Source organism: Urocitellus parryii, chromosome 14, assembly GCF_045843805.1.
Source record: "Urocitellus parryii isolate mUroPar1 chromosome 14, mUroPar1.hap1, whole genome shotgun sequence".
NCBI classification, from domain to species: Eukaryota; Metazoa; Chordata; class Mammalia; order Rodentia; family Sciuridae; genus Urocitellus; species Urocitellus parryii.
The window spans coordinates 15321906-15347799 of NC_135544.1; the positions used below are offsets into that span (position 1 = coordinate 15321906).

Genomic DNA, 25894 nt, shown 5'->3' on the forward strand with positions numbered 1-25894 from the left:
AGCATGCATGGCTTTTGTAAATAGCTTGTAGCTTGAACTTAAAAAAAAAAAACCAACCTAGCCAGGCTTGATGGTGCACAGTTGTAATGCAAGCAGCTTAGGAGGCTGAGGCAGGAGGATCAAAGGAGGATCAGAAGTTCAAAGATAGCCTCAGCAACTTAGTGAGACCCTGTCTCAAAAGAAAAAGGGCTGGGAATGTTGTTCAGTGATTAGGTGCCCCAGAGTCCAATTCCTGGTACAAAACAAAACAAAAATAATTTAAGGGTTTGACCCATTTTTATCATTGATGTGTTTAGTTACTCATGCAATTTTTAAATTTTTTTTTAGTTGTAGATGAACACAATAGCTTTATTTTATTTATTCATTTTGATGTGGTGCTGAGGATCGAACCCAGTGCCTCATACATGTGAGGCAAGTGCTCTACTGTTGAGCTACAACCCTAGCCCCTACTCATGCAATTTTTGTTCTCTGTAATATTTTCTTCTAAACTAAGTTTTCTCTTAAATTCTCAGTATTAATTGAGTTTATCTGTTCTTTCTTTTCCTTTAGTGGTTGAAGATTATATGTTCACTTTTATTAATTTATTAATAAACATTTCAAAGTCTTCCTGTCAATGCTGAGAATCACTGTCAATAGTTATCACTTTACAAACAAAACAAGACCCTTAGCATCTTTACCTACCCCCTTTCTTTATCACCTTCCATGTTTTATTAAAATCATCCAGAATTTTAGCTCCAGATTTTTTTTATATTATATGTCACCCTTCTTAAGAATACTTTACTGACAATATAGCTTGTCTACAAACACATTATAAATACTTTTATATCTTTGTTCACCATTTTTTATCCTATTTCCCTCTTTCTCTGATTTCAGAGGAACATGTCTTCAAGTAACTTTTATTTTTTTGAGACAAGGTCTTGCTATGTTGCCCAGGCTGGTTTTGAACCACTGAGTTCAAGTGATCCTCCTGTTTCAGCCTCTTGAGTAGCTGGGGATACAATTATACACCACTACATCCAGCTCAAAGTAATTATTTTAGAAAGTTTTTTAATGTGACAACCTTTCTGAGTCCTTATATTTCTGAAATTGTAACTTCTGCATGGAATTCTAGTTCAAAATTATTTTCCTTTAGAACTTTGAAGACATTATTTTGTAATAGTCCATATAAACAATGAGAGACATAGTGAGGTAGACTCTTTTCTTTCCTATTTTTTCCTTCCTAAAACTTTTATGTTTTTTTTTCTTTATCTTTGGACTTTAGAAAAGTCACCTGTATAGAGTTAAATACAGGACTCTCTCTCCCTCCTTCTCTCTCTCTCTCTCTCTCTCTCTCTCTCTCTCTCTCTGGCATGGCACTTGATGGCTGATATTTTTCTTCAAATCATGCAAATTTTCTTTTCTTATTTCTTATTTTCTATCTTCCATCTGCTCTCTCTTTTCTTTTTGAGATTTCTAATAGAGAGATCTTGGTATTCCTTGATCTGTCCTCCATGCTTATTAGCTTATTAACTTTTCCCTCATACTTTTTAATTCTGTAACTCTTTACATTGTCAGATTGAGATGACAGCCAACAAATTTGAGCTTCAAGTCATGGTCTAGTCTACTCAGCCCATTTCCTGAGATGGGGTTCTTGTATGCTTCTTTGTGGATCAATCATGTATTTGATTTTTAAGAACTCTGATTCTTTATGGATGTCATACTCTGTAGAATATTTGGGGAACTACTAATTATAATTACTGAGAAGTCTTTTGTTGTGTGCATACATTTTTCCTCCGGGGTTAATTCTTCTGTTGACTTTTGATACTTTCTGTGTTCATTTTACTCTAATATTTGATGATTTTTAATAGTGAAAACTGTAATTATAGGAAATCTGGCTTCTATAATAGTATGGGGAAGCTTTTCTTTTCTTCCTGTGTCCAACCAGCCAGTTTTCTAGGGTTTGTGAGTGACTTATCTTCTGCTTTGGGGGTTAACCTTTCCTTGATAGTAGCCGTAATTAATCTTGGCCACTGCCCTGATTCTTCTAATCCAGTGCCCACTCTGCTTTCTCATGTGTCAGAATGACCACATTAGTGGGGATGGACAAAACACATTACGAAAATACAGAAGTGTTGTAGCTGTCCCTTGGTCTTTCCCTGCCTTACTAATTCCATTTCATTTTCAAGACCCTTCTTCCTATAATCTTAGCATTATTTGGGGCATTTGCTAAAAAAATTCTTTGGCAGCTCCCTCTTTGCTTTATGGAGCACAAAATCCATGGCTTTATTAGATTTTACCATAAATCTCACCTCATCTGCCCTATACATTTCAGACATTCCCTGACTGTCTGGTCTATGAAGGTATCTTAGCCCACTTTCCATGTCCTCTTTTGAACCTTATAGCAGTCATTTTATTTTATGTTTCTTATGAAATAGTAATAGAATTTGAAGGACAAAAACACAAACAAAACCAAAGCAAAGCATGAAAACCCTCACACATCTCAACAGCCACACGTCTTGCACTAGAATTCTTTTCTAGATTCTAATTCCTATTAATGTAGGACAGAAGAAGCTGGATATCTGGAGAATTTTCAGGAAGCCCATTTATGGACTGCAGGGTCCAGAGGGCCTATTGCCTAAAAATTTCTCTGGACCTTGAATCTGGAATTCCATTCTTGGGACTTTGAACCCAGTGGGAGAAGGGATTTGAAGGTTTACATGACAATGCTTTTTGTCCCATTTTTTAGATTAGTCAGAGGTTTTACAAGTTTTAAGCAAAAGAAGAAGTAACATCATCATGTCTGCAGCCAAACTTAGCTTTTGCAAGACAGAGCAATTTAGTCCTCCTAAAAAAAAAAAAAAAAAAAAAAAATAGAAAGTCCTAACCCACATTGCATTTTTTTCCAGAAATTTTTGCAGATATTCTGTTAATGAGAACAATTATGGTGAGGGTCTCTGGAGAAGCTTAATTAAGATTCTTTGGTGGAGGAGGGGATGCCACTACATTACAGACTTGTCCAGTTAAAAATGGCAACCAAAAACCACCAAAGATGCATTGTACCCTGAGAATTGTGGAACTGACTGCTTTAAGAACTCTGAATCATTTTAACTGTGCAGACTGATGGATGCTGGACACAGATGGGGACTGAAAAATGACTGTTGGGAACAGACTTTCTAATTTATTGTGGGGGCGGAGAGAAATCTGGGCACAGCTTGTAATTCATGATCCACAAATGTTGGTAGACTTGGCAGGAGGGTGTGTCCATTTTAGTGGAGTTTTTTTTGTATCTTGCTATTTAGTCTCCTGAACATTTGCAGTATTCTCCTAAATGTTTTTGGTTCTGGTCAGATCTCCATTCTGTTCATACTAAACTTATTTTCATACCAGATCTTTTCTTCCCCATGCCCTTGCTCTTTCCTCCTGGGAATTGTTCCTTTAATTACCCTCCCTCTCTTGTATGGCTCCCTTTTCTAGACCTACGAAATGCTCAGATATGCTTTATTCTTAGAACAAATATATATATATATATAGTAAACAGAAATAACAGAATTTTTAAAAAATAGCCTGGACTTTTCAAGAGATTCATGCCATTCGAACCATCCTCAAAAGCAATTATAGCATTTAAAAAAAGAACTCACATTTATATGTCTTTGAAGGTTATATTTTAAACACAGTATTTAGCATGATCAATGTATTATGTTTTCAATTTATACCAAATTTTGTACCGTATTTTTGTGTACTACATACAAACATGGAACACTGGGCTCTTCATATGATCCACATATTCATTACTCTTCTGCATGTTTTGCTGGATTTTTTTTAAAGAGGAGGAAACATAGTAAACAAAAATCAGGGCTTTAGGACTCTTAGGTTCTAGGCCAGTCATGAGCTATCTGTGTGAGCCATGGGGCTTCAGACTAGTTATTTGTCCAATATGAGTTTCAGTTTCTTGGTCAGTAATAAAAGGTTATGCCCTATGACCTGTGAAGCACTTCTCTGCTCTAAAAGTCTGTACTTTGGAGATTTATACTGAAGCTTTCACCATTTTAAACCACACACACTCTTCTAATTGCAACTTTGTTTCTTTGGGATAAAATAAGCTGCTTTGTCACTACATTAGGACAGGATTTGCAGGAATGCATTTTTTTTTAAAAGAGAGAGTGAGAGAGGAGAGAGAGAGAGAGAGAGAGAGAGAGAGAGAGAGAGAGAGAGAGAGAGAGAGAGAGAGAGAGAGAGAGAAAGAGAGAGAGAATTTTTTTTTAATATTTATTTTTTGGTTCTCGGCGGACACAACATCTTTGTTGGTATGTGGTGCTGAGGATCAAACCCGGGTCGCACGCATGCCAGGTGAGCTCGCTACCGCTTGAGCCACATCCCCAGCCCTGCAGGAATGCATTTTGATGAAAAGCAAGAATTCTGTCCTTACAGCCTTGATGGGTTTGTGCATTCAAAGGACAAGTAATTATTGTCCCTTTTATTTAAAATATTATTGGGTGTAGCTCAATGGTGATGCACTTATCTGGCATATGGGAGGCCTTGGATTCATTCCCTAGCATCAGACACACACACAGACACACACACAGACACACACACACACACACACACACACAAAAAAAAATCCATTTATCAGTATCAAACCAATCAACAATTTTTAAAAAGTTATTGTCTTTAATTCATTAGTTTGCTAAGTAAAATACACTATTCAATTAGATAAATGTGTTTAGGTATGGATTCAGCAGTAAATTGACAAATAGCAGCATGAAACACTTTTTACAGCAACCCTCTTTCTGATCACAGATGCAGAGATCAAACATTTAGATGTATGCATGCAGCTTAAGCCCCATTACAGCTGAGGGGGGAAGATGATTATGGTCTCAAACATGGAAAAGGATAAATATTTATATATTATAATAACCCTAGGAGAGTAAATATAAAAGGTAACATTAAAGCATAGAAATTTTAATTTCAAATATTTATAGCAAGGAAAATCTATGGGCAAAATTTGCCAACTGATCCCAAGTAAATGCTTCTATATTAATCTCTACCACACATGTGAGCATGCAGGACACACATGCATAGGCACACACAGGGACACATGAGAGCTTCCTAAATTCTCATCCTTCAGATCGCTGTTCACCTCACCCCACCCCACCTCCTTGTGAAGCCTTTACAAAACACATGGCCCACACTGAGTGTTTCTGGAAGCTTGTGAACTTTTCAGTCTATACTGTATGGTTAGAACATGATGATTCTTTAGTATTTTATGAAGTGAACCTTTATTTCCTTAGCTATGCCAGCATGTCCTCCATTATATCGCTAACATGTCGTTAGATTTAAGATGAGCACATAATCAAGGCTTAATTAATATTTGTTAATTAAAACAGTACCAGAATCTTTGAATTGGATTGTCTAAAATAGAGACAAATTTGTGCTCTTGTTCAGCCCCTCCCAACATTTCTAGCTCTGTGTGTATATACTTTAGTATGCACTTTAGAAAAACATTTTCTTATATTAAAAAAATATTTCAACTAGGTGCAGTGGTACATACTATAATCTCAGCAACTAGGAGGGTGAAACAAGAGGATCTAAAATTTGAGGACAGTCTCTTCAACTCAGCAAGACCCTGTCTTAAAACATGAACAGGGCTGGGGATATAGCAGGGTGGGGAAACACCCCTGGGTTCAGTCCCTAATACTGCAAAAAAAAGAAAGAAAAAAATTAAAATAACAATATAGTTAATAAAATCAATAATTCTAAATTTAAGTTTCCCTGTCTAAAAAAAATCTTGATTTTAAAGTTAACTGGTCTAAAATAGGATTCAAATGCTGGGGAATGATATTGGCCAAATCATATCATTAAATTGTGTGCATATATGAGTATGTAACAACAAATTCCATCATTGTATACAACTATAATGCACAAATAAAAAATATGGAAAGAATAAAATAAGATTCAAGTCAGAACAACATTGTCCTGCCTCTTAACTCTATTTTGATCACTTATTTGGTACTGGCTTGTTGAAAAGAGTGGATCTCAAGAATGTCTTGCTTTGGGGATTTCTCTACTTGCTTGCCTCTGATGTCATTTAGCTTGTTCCTCTGTCTCCTATCTTTCCTGTAATCTGAAAGAGACACTTGTAACCCAAACTATAATTCCAAACTATAATTCTAGTTCAATAATTTTGGCAAGAATACATCAGAGATGATAATGTGGAGTTTGTATTGTACCTTATTCTATCTGGTTATTGCATACATTAGTGATAAGATTAATTACTGGATTAAAGAAATGATAGTCTGGTCTTTCTGCTATAAAATTTTGTACACAGTCTGTGGTCATGGCACATAGCTACATTATAAAGACTCTTACCTATTTCTCGTTCACTTTAAAGATGGTGTCTAATGAGCCACAATGGAACACTATGATTTCCCAAGAGTCATTATTTCAATTCTATGCTGGGTTGGATCTTTTTTAAAAATATTTTTTAGTTGTAGATGGATACAATACCTTTATTTATTTATCTTTATGTGGTGCTGAGGATGGAACCCAGGGCTTTACACATGCTAGGCAAGCGCTCTCCCACTGTGCCACAATCCCAGCCCCTGGGTTGGATCTTTTGATTGTGTTAAAATTCTTTCTCTGAAGCACTTCCTATTATGTGTTAAAACAAATTCATTCATTTATCAGCCAGGATGACTATAGCTTCTGTTTAACCCGGCATGTATTTCTTCTTTGTATTAAGACTTTCTTTTCAGTTTGTCAATAATAAGGTAATTATGAAAACAAAAGTAATATAACATGTTTGACTCATGGACACAATCTTAGCTTTGGGAAATCTAGAAAAGAGCAGCAATCTATCCACTGATGTAGATTTCTATAGCTCTGGGCAGGTTTAACCAATGGCAGGCAGTCAGGACAGCCTGTCGTAGAACTAGACTTGCCCACCAGAATGTACAAGGATGGCCTGAGCCCTGGCAACCAGAGGAGTTCCAGTGAGGCTAGAAGGTTGCAGATTTCAAGGGGAAATAATAGAAGGATTAACAATTGCTCAGAAAACCTTCTAAAAACAGCCTCATGAAAAAAGTGCTATAATCATATCTGATTTATAGATGAAGGTCCTCTTCATCTGTAAAATTCTACCCTCAGGGGCTGGGGATGTGGCTCAAGCGGTAGCACGCTCGCCTGGCATGCGTGCGGCCCGGGTTCGATCCTCAGCACCACATACCAACAAAGATGTTGTGTCCACCGAGAACTAAAAAATAAATATTAAAAATTCTCTCTCTCTCTCTCTCTCTCTCTCTCTCTCTCCTCTCTCACTCTCTCTTTTAAAAAAAAAATTCTACCCTCAGGGTGACAAAAAGGAGTGGGGAGCGATCCATCCTTTTTTAGTCTAGCAGGATAGATAATCCTGCCACCAGAAAGTGCTCAGTGAAGGTGTAGTAGTTGAATGTGGGTCCATTGATTCACAGGGGAGTCTTGGGGTTATTTCAAAGGAAAATTCTACATTGGCTTATCCACACAATACAGGGTGATTTTTATTGTTAGCCCCCAGGCAGGGGGCCCTGAGTGACAATAGCATCCCTACTCATTGCAATAGCCAAAAATGCCCTTTTAGACATTTCCAAACACCATCTAGAAAGTGTATATGTACGTGTAGTCTGTTATAACAAAAATATCATAGACTAGATGACTTATAAACAACAGAAATTTATTTCTCATAGATTTGGAAGTCCAAGATCAAGTGACTACCAGCTCTGGTATTTGATCAGGGTCCAGTCACTTTCTGATTCGTAGATGGTCATCTTCTCCCTGCATTCTCACATAGTGGGGGCAAGAAAGCTCTCCAGAGTCTCTTTTATAAGGGCAGTAATCCATTCATTACCTAATTTCCTCCCTAAGGTCCCACCTCCTAATACCACATTATTGGAAGTTACAATTTTAACACAAGTGTGAGGACAGAAACAATCTATAGCAGCTGAGTACTACAGAAGCATTGAGATAGTAATTCCAAAGTCAAAGAGGGAAGAAATGGGTATGTATCACATGTAGTATCCGTTACTATTGCTTTGTCCTCTCATGACACACAAGAGGTGCACCTTAAACCCTGGAGAAGGTTGGGGCTGTTGAGGACATCCCAAATAGATGTTCTCTGGTCCCTTGGGGCTGGAAAGGGAAGACATGAGCCCTCTCAATTGAGTTCTTATTTTCTTCTGGTTCCATCTCATGAGCAATGGTTTAAAAGTCAGGAGATTATGTCTACTGTTGAATTTGTTGCTCTTGAGCTATGTGATCATGAGCAAGCCAACTTACCTCTTGAGAGTAAAGGATTAAAAAAGAGTTTGGTTCACACCTGTAATCCCAGCAACTCAGGAGCCTGAGGCAGAAGGATTGCGAGTTCAAAGCCAGCCTCAGCAGATAAATGAGGTGCTAAACAGCTCAGTGAGACTCTGTCTCTAAGTAAAATGTAAAAAAGGACTGGGGATGTGGCTCAGTGGTTAAGCATCCCTGGGTTCATTCTCTGGTACAAAAAAAAAAAAAAGAATTGGGTTAAATAATCTGCAAGTTGTGTTACATGTCTAAAGGTCATGAATGTTGATGTTGAAATCATAAAAGAATTTTATTTTTTAAAATTTTAAGTTGAAATTAGACACAATACCTTTATTTTATTTATTTATTTTATGTGGTGCTGAGGGCTGGACTCAGTGCCTCGAATGCGCTAGGCTAGCGCTCTACCACTGAGCCACAACCTCAGCCCCATAAAAGAATTTTAAATAAATTATAAAAGGCAAAAATTTCAACTAACAAAAATATCTTTAATGTTTTACCCTTTCACATCCCTTTACAAATTTTCAATCTAATCTTTCAATAATTCTTCTAAACAAATGCCTTAACTCCCCTTTTCTCACATATTATTTCATTTCTTTTTAAAATGTGTTCCTGGTTTGTTTATTCTGGGAGTTCCAAGAAACTTCTGACCTGGGCTGGAAAACCCAGGTATATTCAAGCATTAGAGTGTTCAGGTATTAAGAAGTCAGGATGGAGTTTTCTTGCTCATGGCTGGAAGCAAATTCTTCCCACTTTCCTACAATGCAATTCTTAAAATTCTTTTTTTTTTCTTTTTTTGCGGTGCTGGGGATTGAACCCAGGGCCTTGTACATGCAAGGCAAGCACTCTACCAACTGAGCTATATCCCCAGCCCAAAATTCTTGTCTTTATATCTGATAGGGAATTAATCTACTGACTATATAAAAACACCCGTATAATTTAACAACAACAATTAAAAAGAAACCCCAAACAATCCAATTAAAAAATGGATAAAGGACTTGAGTAGACATTTTTTCAAAGCATATATACAGAAATAAGCACATGAAATAGCAAATAAGCACATGAAAAGATGCTCAGCATCACTAATCATTAGTGAAATGCAAATAAAAACCACAATGAGATGTCACCCCACTTCCATCAGGATGGCTACTGCAAAAAATAAATTTAAAATTAAAAAAAAGTATTGGGCTTGGGATGTGGCTCAAGTTGTAGCGCGCTTGCCTGGCATGCGTGAGGCACTGGGTTCAATCCTCAGCACCACACAAAAATAAAATGAAGATATTGTGTCCATCTAAAACTAAAAAATAAATATTAAAAAAAGTATTTGCAAAAGATACACAAAAATTGGAAACCTGTGAACTGTTGGAGGAAATATAAAATGGTGCAGCTATGGTAAAAATTAGTATGATGTTTCCTCAAAAAGTTGAAAATAGAATAACCATGTAATCTAGTAATTTCACTTTGGAGTTTGTACCCCAAAGAATTGAAAACAGGGACTTGAAGAGATATTTCTAAGCCCATGTACATAGCAACATTATTCACAATAGCCAAAAGGTAGATGCAATTAAGCATCCACCGATGGATTCATAAAGTGTGGTATGTGCATTTAACAAAATATGATTCATCCTGAAAAAGACATCCTGACACATGCCACACCATAAATGGGTCAACCTTCAAGATGTTATGCTAATGGATAAGCCTGTCACAAACAGATAAATAATCCATGTTTCCACTTAAAGGAATTACCTAAAGTAGTGAAATCCATAGAAATGAAAAGTAGATGGTGGTTGCCAATAACTGGGGGCAAAACAATAACAACAGGGAGTTATTGTTTGATAGGTACAGAGTTTGGATTTACAAGACACAGTGTCCTAGAGACAGATGGTGGTGATAGTTGCAAAACAGTGGGTATAAATTTAATACCACTGGACTATATTCTTAAAATTAGTTAAAATGGTGAATTATGTTGTGAGAGTTTTACTACAATTTAAAAGTTTTTAGTAAAATTAAATGGTGATTTGACTTAATGGTAAAAACAATAAAGCACTGAGTAACCAACTCTGTGGAGATAGTGGTCAATAAGATTTATAGGAGGCCATTGGTTTGTACTGAGCTTCTGCTTAAGGTCCAACAGGTCAAACCAAAATGGAGTCACTTGTGCTAAAGTTCCACATGGCCGAACTAAAACTGAAGTGCTTACTTGACATTTCATGAAATCAGGAGACTGAGAAATAATAATCGAATCCCCAAACAGGCCAGTGTTAGCCCTCACAATAGGGAAGCCCCTTCGCTTTACACTTTACAAGAAAAATAACTTTGAAATGATCAATCTGCTTTTTTTCCTTCTCTATTTCTGATTTCCTCAGTCTTTTTCTATCTATAAAATTAGCCTCCTCTGCTTGGCTAATTAATTCTATTCTATTCTATTTTGTGAAATGAGGTGTTACCTGATTCTAGAATTTCAAACAAAAACCAATTAAGATATTTAAATATTTAAACTGAAATGGTTGTAATTTTTTCTTTTGACTACAGGAAGACAAAATATAGGTATAAGTGCACAGATGGAGGGAGTAAAAATAATTTAAAATAGAATAATTCCAATTCAAAACCTCTGCCTGGCATACTACATGGTACCTCTAATAGAAAACAGACAAGGAAGAATTCACAGAGTGGTAGTAAAATCATTCTACTTTTAGAATCTGTTGGGTATCAACCCAACAGAGAGTATGCTGTCACAAAAATGATACCTCAAGACTGTGTAATATCATGAATGAAATGTTGATAATATTATTTGAGGAAGTGACATTGAAAGGTAAAATTGAAATATAGAATCATCTATGCATATGGACAAAGAATAGAAGGGAAAAAGCCAAATGGCATTCGTTCCTCTGTGAGAGTAGATGTATTATTTTCTGCTTTAAAACAGATCTTTAAAATTGCTATAATAGTATTTATACAAGAAATAATTCAAGTGGAATAAAACAGAATTTGCAAGGTTCTGCCTGTAAGAAAAGTAATTGCTCCAAAAAGTATAAGATTATAATTTCTTACAGAAGAAATAACTTTATTTTCAACCTCTGCACAATGGAAAAATGGAAAGTGTTGATAAGACTAGAAAAACACCATTTTTATTTGACACACAACAGGAGTTGTTCCAGGTTTTTCCAGTCAACCACATCCGGTCCCCCTGTTTTGATTGCTCTGGTGATATTCGCCAATATCTGATCCTGCAGAGCTTTGTATAGCTGACTTTTCTGAAATAGCTGTAAGGTCTTGGGGGAAAGGAGCCTCTTTTTTTTTTTTTTTTTACCCTGGCAATGCCTATCTCAGAGTTGAACAGGTCAACACTGCTATGGCTTGGATCTGGTATGTCCTTCAAAGGCTCATGTTAAAGACTTGGTCCTCAGCATTATTTGGAGATTATGGAATTTTAGGTGGTGGGGCCCAGAGGGAGAAAGTTAGGTCACTGGAGGCATACCCCTGAAGAAGATTTGGGAACCTCAGCCCTTCTCTTTCTCTTTGCTTTGCAGATTCCATGAGGTAAGCAGGCCTCCTCCACAAGATGCTTCCACCATGATGTAGTGTCTCATAGGCCCAGAGGCAACAGGGCCAGGTGACCATGTACTAAAACCTCTGAAACCATGAGCCAAAATAAATTTTTTCCTCCATTTAAGCTGATTATCTCAGGTACTTTGTCACATAACAGAAAGCTTACTAAACCAAATGTTAATTGAACAGAGTCTGCTAAGATAAACTCTTATCTATTGCCTTTAACCAATTTGTGTGTCAAATAATGCTGAAGCGTGTGAACTATATTACATGGACATGCACAAGAAAGCAAGGATGCGAGAGTTCACAAGTGTTGCAAATGTCAACAAGGTCAAAGGATCAGCATTTCACATCTCATGTGTCATTACACTAATCAACAGCATAAACCGTGGAGATACAACAGAATCTCTTTTCAGTGTGGCTTTATGTTTACTACATGGTTTGACCACATGTCATTCATGTCCCTGGAAAACCAATGTGTATAGACAAGAGAAGCTGACCTGACACTGTTAGTTTATGGGTGCTGCCAGTTGTGAGCTTTAGTGTGTAATAAAACATCTTAATGTACTCCCCTGTGCTACATTTCAACCCCTAAATTTGCAATATACTCCTCTTTTTTCCAGGTACTCTTCAGTTTCAATAGATGGGGGACTTGGCCTTTCCTGTGGTAAGGAATACAGAACAAATATAGAGTCTGTGAGTTTCTAAGAGAAAAGACATGTTAAGATTTTCCTGTGTTCACAAATAGCGGCTGTAGAAATAGTCCTGCGGTTCCAAACACACAGACAATTATAAATATCCAAAGAAATATTCTGTCTACCACCATGGCCACATATTTCCAGTCATCTTCTACCTGAAATACAAACAAAAAGTCAAAGCTATTTTTAAAAATAAAAATCATAAGGAAGCATCTTCTGTTTCATAAGTTTTTTTTTTTTTTTTTTTTTTTTGGTACTGGGGATTGAACTAGCTCAGAGGCACTCAACCACTGAGCCAGTTCCCCAGCCCCATTTTGTATTTTTTTATTTAGAGATAGGGTCTCACCAATAGCACCTCGCCATTGCTGAGGCTGGCTTTGAACTCATGATCCTCCTGCTTCAGCCTCCCAAGCTGCTGGGATTACAGTTGTATGCCATCATGCCCAGCTCCATAACGTTTTCTTTTTCAAAGATTTCCCCAGTACTTTTAAAAACAAATGTTGGTGGCACTTTGGTTAACCCATGCCTTCTAAGTAGTACCTATAAGAAATTTTGTTTTGAGGGCTGGGGTTGTGGCTCAGTGGTCTAGTGCCCCTGAGTTCAATCCCTGGTTACCACCTCTCACTCCCCAAAAAATGAAAGAAATTTTGTTTTGTCTGAAGAGGGTGGATGTGTCTCCATGGGTACCTCGTGGAGCTGGCTAGAGAGTATGCAGAAGACCTGGTGAGCCAGGAATCCCTAGGTCACAAAAGATTTTTCCCGACTACAGGAAACACTCCCAAGAAGCAGCTGCTAGATAGCTCAACTGTTGTCATTGGCACCACCGACCCCATGGCAAGCCTGGGGAGTGGGTGTGAAGCATGCAGTGGGGGGAGTGGAAGCCCTGAGGTACTGTTGAGGACCCTCTGAGCAGGAAGAGCAGCTTTTCAAACTGCAAAGTCTCTGCAGCTGTGTCTTGAGAGCCCTTCCTGGTGGCAATTAAGTCAACAGGAACGCTCTCTCTCCTAGATTTTACAAAGTGCCACCCCGAAGGTGAGTTTTTCCAGACTTTTTACCCTAGATAGCAGGCATTCCTAGTATCTGCCCCCGCACCCACGGGGTGCACATTAGCTCTCACAATATCCTTTCACTAAGAGATATGGATGCCAGCATCTGTCATGTAAAATAAACCCAGACGCCTGCACAAGTTTTCAGCTGCCCTGAGCTCGTCATCCTTATGGAGCAGAAAACTGGGATGATTTCCTTGAGCTCTCTCCTTGGAGAATGAGGGAAGGCTTTGTGCTTCTATAGTTAGACTCTGGGCACCAGAAGCAGAATATGTGGATACTAAAAATATCCCCAAGGCTCATTCAATCCATCTCAAGTAGAACAAGCGGGATTGGAGTTGCTGAACACTGGAGCTCACACACCTTCTCCCACCACTTGGAGGCTGCAAAGCTCTGCAGTCAGTTCTTCCCCTCTGGAGGCAGCTTTTCCCTTTCCACCTTTCAATTTGTCAACATTTCTTGTGAAAGCGTTCTTGGTTTAGCTAACCAAGGTTGCCCTGGACATGCATTTTAACCAGTTTGAGATTTGAGGTTTACCTTAGTTGGTGGAGATTTGCTCTGACCCCTAGGTCAGTCCACCAGTAACTGCATAATAACAAAGCTGCCCGACTCTCTTACAAACACAACTCACACTGAGGATCTAAGTCTTTAAATGAGAGGAGATGTGCATTTACCTCCTTTGTTTCATTGTGGCTCTTCATATTTTCTGCTATGAATTGCACACTATCAATCACATCTTCAACTTCAGGAGAGTGCTCCAAATTCTCTGTTGCCCATTGTGAAGGCTGATGACTTAATCTTCTCTTGCTGGTGGCTGCCCCACTTGACTTATGACAGTGGCAGCATTCCTTCAGAAGTTTAGGTTCTCTGCTATTAGCAAACCTGACCTTGACAGGCTTACCTGAAAGACCTTCGGGATTTTGCTTGGAACTTTTTTCCTTCATCTTGTCCAGAGGCCGCCTCATCATCAAGATCTGTGGGAACAGCTGGAGGAAAATTGTCTTCACCCATTTGGGCATGGTGTGTGTTGTAGGGGTGCGATAGTGTATGTTTAACACAAACACGGTCACCACAATGGATAGTGTGACAAAGATCATGGTGAACAGCAGATACTCACCCACCAGAGGGATCACAAGAGAGGTGGACGGGATGGTTTCTGTAATGACCAGCAAAAACACAGTCAGGGAAAGCAGAACCGAGATGCAAAGTGTCACTTTTTCACCACAGTCTGAAGGAAGGTAAAAGACCAACACGGTCAGAAATGAAATAAAGAGACAGGGGATGATCAGATTAATGGTGTAAAACATTGGCAGTCTCCGAATGTAGAAGGAATAGGTTATGTCTGTGTATATCTCTTCGCAACAGTTGTATTTTATGTCATGCTTGTAGCCAGAGGCATCAACAATTTCCCATTCACTGTTTTCCCAAAAGTCATTCATGTCTACTTTAGAGCCAACGATTAGAAGATCAATTTCAGCTTTATCGTAGGTCCAGGAACCAAACTTCAGGGAACAATTTTGATGATCAAAAGGGAAGAAGGTGATATCCATAGGACAGGAACTCTTAAAAATAGCTGGTGGGGTCCAGGTGATCATGCCGTCGTATTTAAGAAGGGCTTTTGTCTTGCCTTCGATTTGGAAATCACCAACAGCACTGTAAAATAAATCAGACACATCAATACGACTCCCTGTGGATTGGCATGTGCCAAAAGTAACTTGGAAAAGAGACCATGACTGTCAGACACCCATACTTGTTATAGAGAACAATGTCAGGCTTCCAAATCTTATCCGCTGGAACACGAATAGTCTCAATGCCATCATATTCCATTGGATCCCAGCGCAATTTATAATCATTCCAGATCTGAAATGAATAAAAATAATTTAAAAAATTTTAAATAACTATCTTCCAATGCTAACCTTATGTTGGATCAACAGATTTTTTTTTAAAAAAAATAAATTATTATTTGAAGAGTGCAGAGTTTCTAGCAAAAGTTGGGAAATTATATACATGGGGAACAGGGGGCTAAATAGTTGAGTTGATTTTGGGGACAATATTTAACTAGGTAATTTTCTATTCATTGTTAGTTAGCTGGTTGAGGTTATAGGCTGGACATCCATGTCCAATGAACTATAGTCAAACTTTAGTAGTAACCCATTTCTAATATGAAAACTGTGGGTGATGATGAGTTTGTTTCCAAATCTGTGTAAAGTTATCAAGTTTTTTTAAGTGAGGAGACAATATAACTGATAGAGTCAGCTGGTAGGGATCTCAGCTACTGACCTCCCCAGGCCTGGGGCAGCAGAGATCAAGGAGTGAGCAAGCATCAGAATATGAAGCCCAAGTTAAAAATAGGAGATTAGAAAGCAGAAAACAGAAAGTCTCTATGTCAGGGAGACATTTGTCACTAGGTTTCTGCACCTGTGAAAGCCTACATCAAGTCAGCTGAAGGAAATGTCTGTCATAAGATGCGCATGGAAAGAGGTCATGCCAGGGGGTTCTATCCATCTGATATTATTGAGTGGACATGTGAGGACCACAGTTCAAAGAGAGGGAAACATACGTGACGTAGCCACAAATTGGTTTCCATGATCTGGTTTACTTCATCCTGGGAAAAAGAAAACATATTTTTAGCTTCACATGTACTTGCTAATAGAGCTAGATCTTATAGCAAGAATCACAACTAAAGAGAGATGAATCTGAGTGATTCTTGCTAATGAAGGAAAGCAAGAAGACTAAAAAAGCAATATTTAAAAAAACATTTATTGGGCTGGGATTGTGGCTTAGCCCTAGAGTGCTTGCCTAGCACGTGCAAGGCCCTGGGTTTGATCCTCAGCACCAAATAAAAATAAGTAAAATAAAGGTATTGTGTCCAATTACAACTAAAAAATAAATATCAAAACCAAACAACAACAACAACAACATTTATTTAGCATGCAGCCAGAAATGCAATATTTCCACAACTGGTCCCAACGCTGTGGTCTTTAAAGGAAATGCAGCTTTAATCGGTCTATGCTGATTTAGGTCTCACCTTCTGTCTGAAGTCTTTCTGCTCACCATAACCCATAAAGTTTTCTGACTCCATTAAAGGAAAAAAAGAAGAAGAGGATAGAGAGTCTTGGAAAATAGGGAGAGAAAGCATTGCAGAGGATACAGATACCCAAACCCAGGTCCTTGCTTTCACCTCAGCATCTACCAAAAAATCAGCCTCAGCTCACCATGGAGTTTCCCAGCTGGAATCTGCTACCCACCTACTACATATTCCTTTTCCCTACCCAAGCCACCCCTTCAATCACTCATGAAACAAATTTTTATTGAGTAACTATTATGTGCTATGTAAATACTGGGAATAGAGAAGTAACATGGGAAAATGTCCTGATTCCATGTGTCTTAGCTGGGAGTTGGGGAAATATAAAATTTACACACACACACACACACACACACACACACACATATATATATATATATATATATATATATATATATATATATATGATGGCCAAAGAAGCCTTCCCTGAGGAAGTAATGTCTAAGCAGATTCTTAAATGAGGCTATTTGGAGAGAAAGCATTCCAGGTCAATATCCTCAGTATAATGAGTTTCTAAGTGGCTACCAACTCTCAGTGTGAAAGTTACCAAAGATTCATCTGGAATCACGGGTAATTTTATATCACAGTAGTCCAAGGACTGTTGACAGTGGCCAGCAGTTGATTCCCAAGACTTGCTCAGCCAACCCAGCTTCCCAAGGCACCTAAGAACCCTCTAGACTAAATGAACTCCACTGAGGCTCAGGGCGCTGCACTGAGGCTCAGACACCCTTCTGCCCTGGTTCCCCGGGCCACTCTGCACTCTGCAGTTTTCTCCTCTTTTATTTCATGCTCTCTACTTCCTTTCCTAGAGAGGCAAGTTTCCTCCTTCAAATGGGTTGTCAAGCCATGATAAGTCCAAAGGTTTAAAAAGATCAGCAAAAACAGTTACATTCATGGTTTCCTATTGATCCCAGAAAACACAGAACTAGCCAGGCGGTGGCCAGCATTGTTTCACAGTGACCCAAGCCTAAAGTCAATGCATTCTGATCATCTAGGGGTCACTTTGCAATCTGCAGAGGTGAGCAGGAGTCATGTCAATAAATCCATGAGATGTCAGTCAAGAAAAGACAAGCTCTGCAGTCTCCGTTTCAGGAAGTTCTTAGAGGTAACTGGCATAAACTTCAACCATCTTTCAAAGCCTGCTTCCTCTCTGAACTAGTGTTCTACCCTGTGTCCTGGGAGCTAAAATCAATTGATAATACCCGTCTAGCAGTAGCCCTTTCTCCCCTGCTACACTTCCTCAGTATGGAGCTGGTGTGTGGAGGTAAGGACACCCTCCGAGGTGTCAACCGATTTAGATCAGAAGCCCGCCTGGAAAGCCATAGTCTCCATCCAGTTCCAGTCTCTACCAATGAACATGTGCCCTGTAATCAGACAGCCCCCCTGGAGGAGACCAGAGACCCAGGATACCACCTCACATCCTTGGGACCATCATCCATTTCTTTCTGAAGAAAATGAATTAAGTGACGCTCCAGCTGTATTGCAAGTTTTGAGTCACAGTTTCCAATATACTGGATCCACAGCAATAGACTCAGAGACATGGATCCACAAGGCCAAGCAGGCTACTAATTTTACCAGGGGTTGAAGTTTGCCATTTCAGATCTGCCAAGCCATAAGGAACACTGGCTATGGATCTCTGTGAGGCAGGACAGTAGACATTCTCCTGCCCTGAAAGATAGAAGACTTTGCGATCAAGGACAGGTTGCATGGCAACAAATGTACTTTCCCATAGAGCTCTCTGCATCTTGAAGGTCTAGTTGGGGGCTCATGTGACTCAGCCATTCAGTACCCCTGGGTATTAATCCTAGAGATATGAAGATTCGTGTTCATGCAAAAACCTTTACACAAATGTTCATAGCAGATTTATTCATAATAAACCAAAGAACTAGAATCAGCCCAAATGTTCTTCAACAAGCAAATGGTTAAGTGAACTCTGGTACATCAGTACCATGGGACACTACTCAGTGAGGAACACACCGTTGATACACTCAACACTTAGACAACGCTAAGCAAAAGAGCCAAGGCTGCAAGTCAACATATTCTATGTATATGTAATATTTTTTAAAAAATATTTATCTTTTAGTTTTAGATGGACACAATGTCTTTATTTTATTTTTATGTGTTACTGAGAATCAAACCCAGCACCTCATGCATGGTAGACGAGCACTCCCTACTGAGCCACAACCCAGGTCTATGTAATGTTCTTGTAATGACACTGATTTAGAAATGGAGGAGAGATTAGTCAGTGAAAATGGGCAAATCATAAGGAATTTCTCTATTATTTCTTATAACTGGGTTTATTCAAATTATTTCAAACAGTAAAATTTCAGTTTAAAAAAGCTATTTTCCCAACTTTCTCTGGCAACAAGAGGGGATGAAGACAGAAAGCAGAAGTTGTGGGGAGGACTTCTAAGAAAGCTCCCTGAAGAGGTCACAAATGTCTGGTATGTGCCTCTTTCACCCTTTTCTCCCTTCCTCCTGCTTCTTGCCCAAAATATGAATGTGATAAGAGGAAAGACAGCAGTTATCTTGGAACATGAAGCAACACTAGGGGAAGAAGTCACATGCAAAAGACAGTGAAATAAAAAGATAGAAGGAACCTTGGTCACTGTTGCCATATTTGGCTTATGCTCTTATCATCAAAGCCCATGTAAGTGACATCCCCTGGAGTTGTGCAGTGCATAACCTGGGCAACTGAACACACAATTGCTCACATCATGAAGCCACCTGGTGCTAAACTCCTAGACTGCAAAATTTCAGATTTCCATTACATAAGGAAAAAAAAATCATCTTGTATTTAAGCAGTGCCTAAAAAAACAACAAAAAACTTTGATACTAGTAGCCAAACTCTGCTTTCAGTGTTACCTCCCACCATCTTCAGAACAATGACCTGAAAGGACTCATTAACCAGGGATTTGAAGCAATGCTGTCCAGTGAGTGGGCCACCCAGACTCTAGATGCAGCTCAGTTCTGTATTTACAACAACCCAGTCCATGGTAAGTACAGCTCTTCTAATTCTCCTTCACCTTCCCTCCACTTCTTTGTTTCATAAACTGGTCTCAAAAGCAGTTCCATCACCATCTAAGGTGAACCAGTAGAGCATTACTGCAGAAAGTGTCCCCTCCAATGTGGGGACTTCTCTGACATCGGCATTGGAGCCTCCAGAGGAACACGCGGCAAACGCCTGACACTCACCACGTTGGCCAGCTGTGTGATGGCCACTTCAAAATACACGGTGACAGGATCGGAAACGTTTTCCACGGGCCGGATGAACCGGTTATAATTAGAAAACAGTTTGTGGAAGAGTCTCTCCTCAGATGCACATCCTGCACAGCCTGCGTGGCCAGAGAGGGAAGAGTTAGGGACTCAGAGCCGGTGCTGGCACGAGGGAGGTGCCAGGGGCGTTTCGGTCACCAGGTCCCTCCAGGAGTGCATTGTGCCCACCAACCAGCGCCCCATCACCGTCACCAGCTCCACCTGCACACTCTGGCACGGTGCCCACTGAACCTCGCCCTTTAGCCTCCACTGCTTCCCTTGAGGATGGAGACAATATTAATTATGCCTACATCCCAGAACTAGGGCAACATCAAAGAAAATAATGCTGGGAAGAACACTTTTAAAGTCCAATGCACCACAAACCCTGAAGGATAGACAGACAGGAGGCTTGGCCTTTCTGTTTATGTTGCTGAACTTCTAGTCCTACCAGTGGAGCTAGAAGCTTTCCGGCAAGGGAGGGAAAGCCCTGCCCTGCCCTTTCGGATCTAAAATACTGACATCTGTGTCTACAGCCAACAAGATGTTGAGGTGGGGACACTCCACCAAGCAGACTGACATAGGCACTTCATTAAGGTCTTCACAAGCCATCTCCTTCTGAAAACCAAATTTGAAATTCAATAATTTGGGAGATTTTAAGAACACAAGTTTTGTAAAGCAAATCTAGTTAAAATGTTTTAAGAATAATTTAAAATTAGGTTTTTTGATAGCATTTTCAGTCATTAAATTCAAGACAATAGTGACACGTGTCTCTGTACTTTTCTAAGATAAGTTAATGCATTAAAGGTAAGTCGATGCTATCACTTGACATAATTTATTCCATTAAAACCTCATTTAAATACATTTCTCCTTACAGAATCCAAATTGGACATCTGAAATTTCACAAGTTTTCTGAAGAGATTTGTACCTTGAAAGAATAAATAAAATAAAACTGAAAGGGTTGGAAAAGTTCATCAGGCAAAAACAGACAGCTGACTAACTATGATTATATTACCACAAGAGAACAGGGGCATGGAAAATGCATTGGAAACCCTGAAACACTGAGAGTTTTAACAGGAGAGGGAAATTTCAAATGTCACTTTTACTATAGTAACTAACAATGATAAAAATATTTCTTTGTAAGACAACAATGAAAAAAAAATCCTCCTCGTTACCTATTTTCTCTCCTTTGACACATTTTAAGTAAACCCTCCATCAGTGTTGAAGAGCAAGTCCCTGCAAACCCAACAGCACCTGGAAATGTGATTTTGCTCAGCTCAGCAGCCGTTCTAAGTTTTAACTTTGAAAATGAATGATTTTACTCTTAGGATAATATTTCAGCATAATCAAGTGACCTATTTTCCAAAATGAAAATAAGTACCTACAAAATGGAAAGGTTCATAGATTGAGTAATATCATCAGCTAACAAATAAATCACCATTTTGAAAAAACATGAAATATACCTACAATTCCATGAGTAGAATACATCCACAGCAGAGAAAGATAGAAGACTGTATGGTTCTTATTATATTTTAATTAGAAAAATAAAATGATTTACAGCGTTGTGCTCCCCACCCCACCTCTCAAAAATCCCCTCTGTCAAGTTAAACTGAACTCATCAATACCAGATTAATCAGCAGTTATAACAGCGTTGCTTCCTATACAGGCACTTTATATATTTACCTAGAATCGTTCACATCTGCTTATTCAAGCACAACGAGAAAAAGAGTAAATACACGAAGCTAAAAGGTTATAGGAGATAAGCAGAAATAAAACCTACCTTTAAAGGAAGGTATGAATACACACAACCAGAGACACAAACCCAAGTGAAGGAACCCCTGACCCTTGCTGCTCAGCATGATTAAAACACATTAGAATTCCTTTTTCTAGGCAAAAGATTGTGGAAGACGAAGAGCTACCAGACAGCTGCACCCATCAAACCTTTAAATCATCAGAAGCTTACTGCCATCACGTGTGTCTTCTGTGAAATAAAAACATTCACAAAATGTAACTCGGCTGTTCCAGCATCAGAGGCTGTGGCAGACATGAAGGGCAAATAAGGAAGACGACATGCGATGTCAGATGAACAGCCCTATTTCCTGTCACCCCAGATCTCTTTTCGTGCAAGAAAGGTGAAGAGAGGCAGTGAGGGAATGCTAGGCAGGACGGAAAACACTGCAGGGGCTTAGAGAACTTCTGCAAGCTTAGCCACAATCCTTAGGGGATAAACACACATTTACTGGACTCCGAGTGCAGATGAAATGCATGCTAGGTCCCAAAGAGCATATTTGGATTCACTGAGTTCTCCGGTAAATCAAGGCTTAATCTCGTGAGAACACTTTCTAAAAATATGAATTCCCAGTCCTGTCTTAGTTAAGTGCAACTTAGATTTGTTTTCTGATTTCAGTGCTTCAAGTGCCTCGTCTTTCTGACTATAGTCACTACCATCCAGGTCTAGAGATTAGATGATGGAGAATGAAAGGAACAGGCCAGGCTCAGTGGTGTAAACCTGTAATCCCAGTGATTTGGGAGGCTGAGAGAGGAAGCATACAAGTTTGAGGCCAGTCTCAGTAATTTAGTGAGACGTGTCTCAAAATAAAAAACTTTAAAAAATTAAAAGGGATGGGGATGTAACTCAGCTGTAAAGCACCCGAGTTCAATCCTCAGTACCAAAAAGAAAAAAAAAAAAAGTAATGGATGCCCTCTGAATATTTTCATGTTTATTTAAACATCTTGGTCATCCATTGGTTTTCTTAAAAATTTTCCTGTTGTTCAGTCTCATGTCAATAGAATTCTGATGAATTGAGCCTTCGGATCAGATTTCAATGTTAGTTAAAGAGCAATCGAACCAGAGATGATCTCTCAGGGCCTTCCCAACTAAATATTCTACCACATCATTAAAAATACTGCAGGCTTTATACATACACAGAACTCAGACTAACAACTTCCCTCAAAATTCTATTGACTGCACATCTCTTGAGGGAACAAAAGAGGAACTGATACTTAATTTAGTTCTAGACTTAGACCACACACTGTGCCAGGAGCTTCAGATATGTCATCCAAGATGTTACTCATTTCTTCTCTTTAGCAAGATGGATTTTTGTCCTTTGCTAAAGTATCACGTGAAGTTTGCAAAAAACCTAAAGTGATAAAAAAGAAAAAATCCTCCACCTATAATCCCAGTGAATTGGGAAGTTGAGGCAGGAGGATCCTAAGTTTTTTCATGTTTATTTAATCGGTTTGTTTTTCATATTTTCTACTAAATATACATTGCAATCTCAAGAGAATGATCCTTTTGTTACAGGACTGGGGCCTTCTGGGAAAATGAGACAGGTCAAAGAACCACCTTCAAACCCTGATTCTTGTAACCAAGTCAGAAAGATTTCAGACATGTCACTCAGAGTGACAGGCAATGAGTTTATTGAAGAGATAGGAAAAGGGGAAGGGGACACTCTCAAGGTAGAGAGGGTTCTCTCAGAGAAGAGAGGGACAGCTTGCCTATCCTGTACTCTAATTTTATTGGTCACTCCAGAGAATCCTGCCCAAGTCCACCTCTTGGCTTTTGACTGACAGCAGGAGGACATCAAACTTTCAAGTACCCACTGCCATGACAACTTTAGGTCACTTTGGCCCATTCTAACCAGTTCTAATTGGATTCTTAACTATAGATTTACAGATTTGATAAATTCTTACAGATTTTATGGCTAGGATGAATTACCCTTATCTATCTGAGTTTTGGGATCTGGTCTATGAAAAGGGTCACAAAAGTTTTCCCCTTCAGGTAACTTTGGTTTCTCTTATCCATGTTATTTTGGGGCTCCTGTTCTTCTGCAGATAGAAGGTATTTTGCTGAGGAATGGGGCATATCCTGTCTACGTAAGCCAGGCAGGGCTGCAGGTAAATTGCTTCTCGGAAAAGAAAGCATGTGTGGGCCCGTGTAAAGTGGGTCCATTTTATAGAATTATTCCCTTAACCTCTTGTTCCCACCATTCTCATCTGTTTGTCCCCTATCAAGTTCAAGGGACATGAAACATCCCATATCAAACAGACCTTCTGTGTAGCTCATCTCCTGTCAGCTTACAGAACCACTCTACAGGAGGAATCCTTTGGAATACACCAAAATTCAGCACCAGCTTTCTTTCAGGGCAGCTAACTCTGTCCCTCTGTATCAAGTGCCTGGAGCAAGTGGTGGAGGGCTGGAAAAAAAGACAGCAATGAATGATGGGATCAGGGAAATAAAATGCTAATACCTTCAGGATACTTCCCCTCCTCCCCACCTGTTGGCAAGGTTACCTCCTCCAGGGAATTGTTCCTCCCTGAAAAGAGTAGTTAATGAAAGCCCCAGGGCTGCTCCTGAACCCCTTTTCTTCCGGTGTCCCTGGGATGCTTTGTTCCTTCTCACTTTCAGATCTGATAAGAGGAGGAGGGTACAGGAGAAGAAAGGAAATCTGAAATATATAAAAGGGGCAGGACATCCCACTCCCTGGGGCACCAACTTGGACCCTTCTTCTGCCTCTGCAGAGGTGGCTCTGTCTGTCTGTCTCTCTGTTCTATCCTTTAAATAAAACTGTTTGCACTTGCCTGGGTATTTCTCTGCTGTGTAGTCTTCAACAGCAGGGGAACAGGACTTGAACCTGGTCCTCAACACTGGTATCACAGGAGGGACTTTTGCAGGGGCGTGGGGTGTGGGTGGGGTGGGGGAGGTGGGCATAAAGGATGGAACTCAGGGTCTCACACATGCAGGGCAGATGCTCTACCATGGAGTTATACTTCCAGCCCAAGGAAGGACTTTTTAAATGGAGGTCACAGATAAGCTTCAGTAGAATTGAAAAATACAAGAGGAAGAGTATGGCTGGGCTTGGGGGTCAGGGGGGTTAGTCAGAGCTGGATATGGATTCTAGTTCTTATTTTCACCTGGAGTTAAATTGTAAGAAGGATATATAAATACCTATAAAGAAAATAGTTCTCCATTCAAAGAAAACATTTAGACTATGCCCCCATCATCAGAAAAACGCTAGAGTTTTGTGACTAAATTATGAATTTATGTTCTGCTTCAAACTCTTTTTGAAAATTGCAGAAGTGAAAGTTAAAGATATATAGGGGGGAAATATAAGCTTTTGGAGAAAAAGTAACTCAAGAAATAAAAGAATTAGCTGGAATTGGTGGCACATGCCTATAAACCCAGCAACTAAGGAGTCCAAGAAAGGAGGATCACCAGTTAAAGGCTAGATCCTGCCTCAAAATTAAAAGAAGAAGGTGGAGGAGGAGGACAAGGAGGAAGAGAAGGAGGAGGAGGATCCAAGAGGGGAAAGAGGATGAGGAGGGGGAAGAGGAGGGGGAGAAGGAGAAGAGGAGAAGGTGGAGGAGGAGGAGGAGGAGGAGGAGAAAACTGCAGCCATGTGGTTTAGTGGTAGAAGGTCCCTGGGTTCAATCCCCAGTACCATCAAAGCAAAACAAAGCAAAGGAAACAAAAGAATCAAAGATTCTGTATTCTTTCCAGATGTTGCTGGATAATATTTCATATTCATATTCTAGGAATTAGTTTATGTTCAGCCATATTGTTGAACCAAAAATTTAGAGTGCTTTGTTTTAGTGAAGTAGAAAGGAGAAAGGGAGGTGAGTGAGGAACCTGTGGCCCTGGGCAGGTAAGAGCTGATTAACACTAAAAGAGCTTTGCTTTCTTTCTCCCTTTACCTCCCACTGTTCTCTTATCCAGTTCTAAAAGGAAATAGGAATTTGAATAAGTTAAATCAGATGAAAACTCTTCCTTATGTAAATAGAATTTTGCAGGTAATTTCTGAGACATCACAGATCCAGGGAAGGCCAAGCCTGGGTAGCAGTTAACCATAGCTGATTTCCCAGTCTTCCCCAATCTCTGTCCTCAGTTACTGTACACCACTGCCTTTGGAATAATACAATCTGAAGAGCTAATGTGTTAAGGAAATTGATAAGCTTTAGAGAGT

At 39.4% G+C, this 25894-nt stretch overlaps 1 protein-coding gene across 3 annotated transcripts; it reads right to left on the reverse strand.

The window, feature by feature from the left end:
- Positions 1-12571: 12571 nt before the first annotated feature.
- On the reverse strand, positions 12572-25121 carry Chrna6 (cholinergic receptor nicotinic alpha 6 subunit). 3 transcript variants are annotated; one of them, XM_077792661.1, is made up of 7 exons: positions 25113-25121; positions 21712-21775; positions 19875-20014; positions 16155-16199; positions 15345-15454; positions 14269-15247; positions 12572-12703 (listed from the first exon to the last, which is right to left on the reverse strand). In XM_077792661.1, exons 4-7 carry the CDS (start codon positions 16179-16181, stop codon positions 12572-12574), a joined length of 1248 nt encoding a protein of 415 aa, XP_077648787.1. In that variant the 5' UTR covers positions 16182-16199; positions 19875-20014; positions 21712-21775; positions 25113-25121. The 3 variants fall into 3 exon arrangements, with proteins under 3 accessions (XP_077648787.1, XP_077648785.1, XP_077648786.1); XM_077792659.1 differs by lacking the exon at positions 25113-25121 and having other exon boundaries at positions 21712-21790; XM_077792660.1 differs by lacking the exons at positions 16155-16199; positions 25113-25121 and having other exon boundaries at positions 21712-21790.
- Positions 25122-25894: the final 773 nt, after the last annotated feature.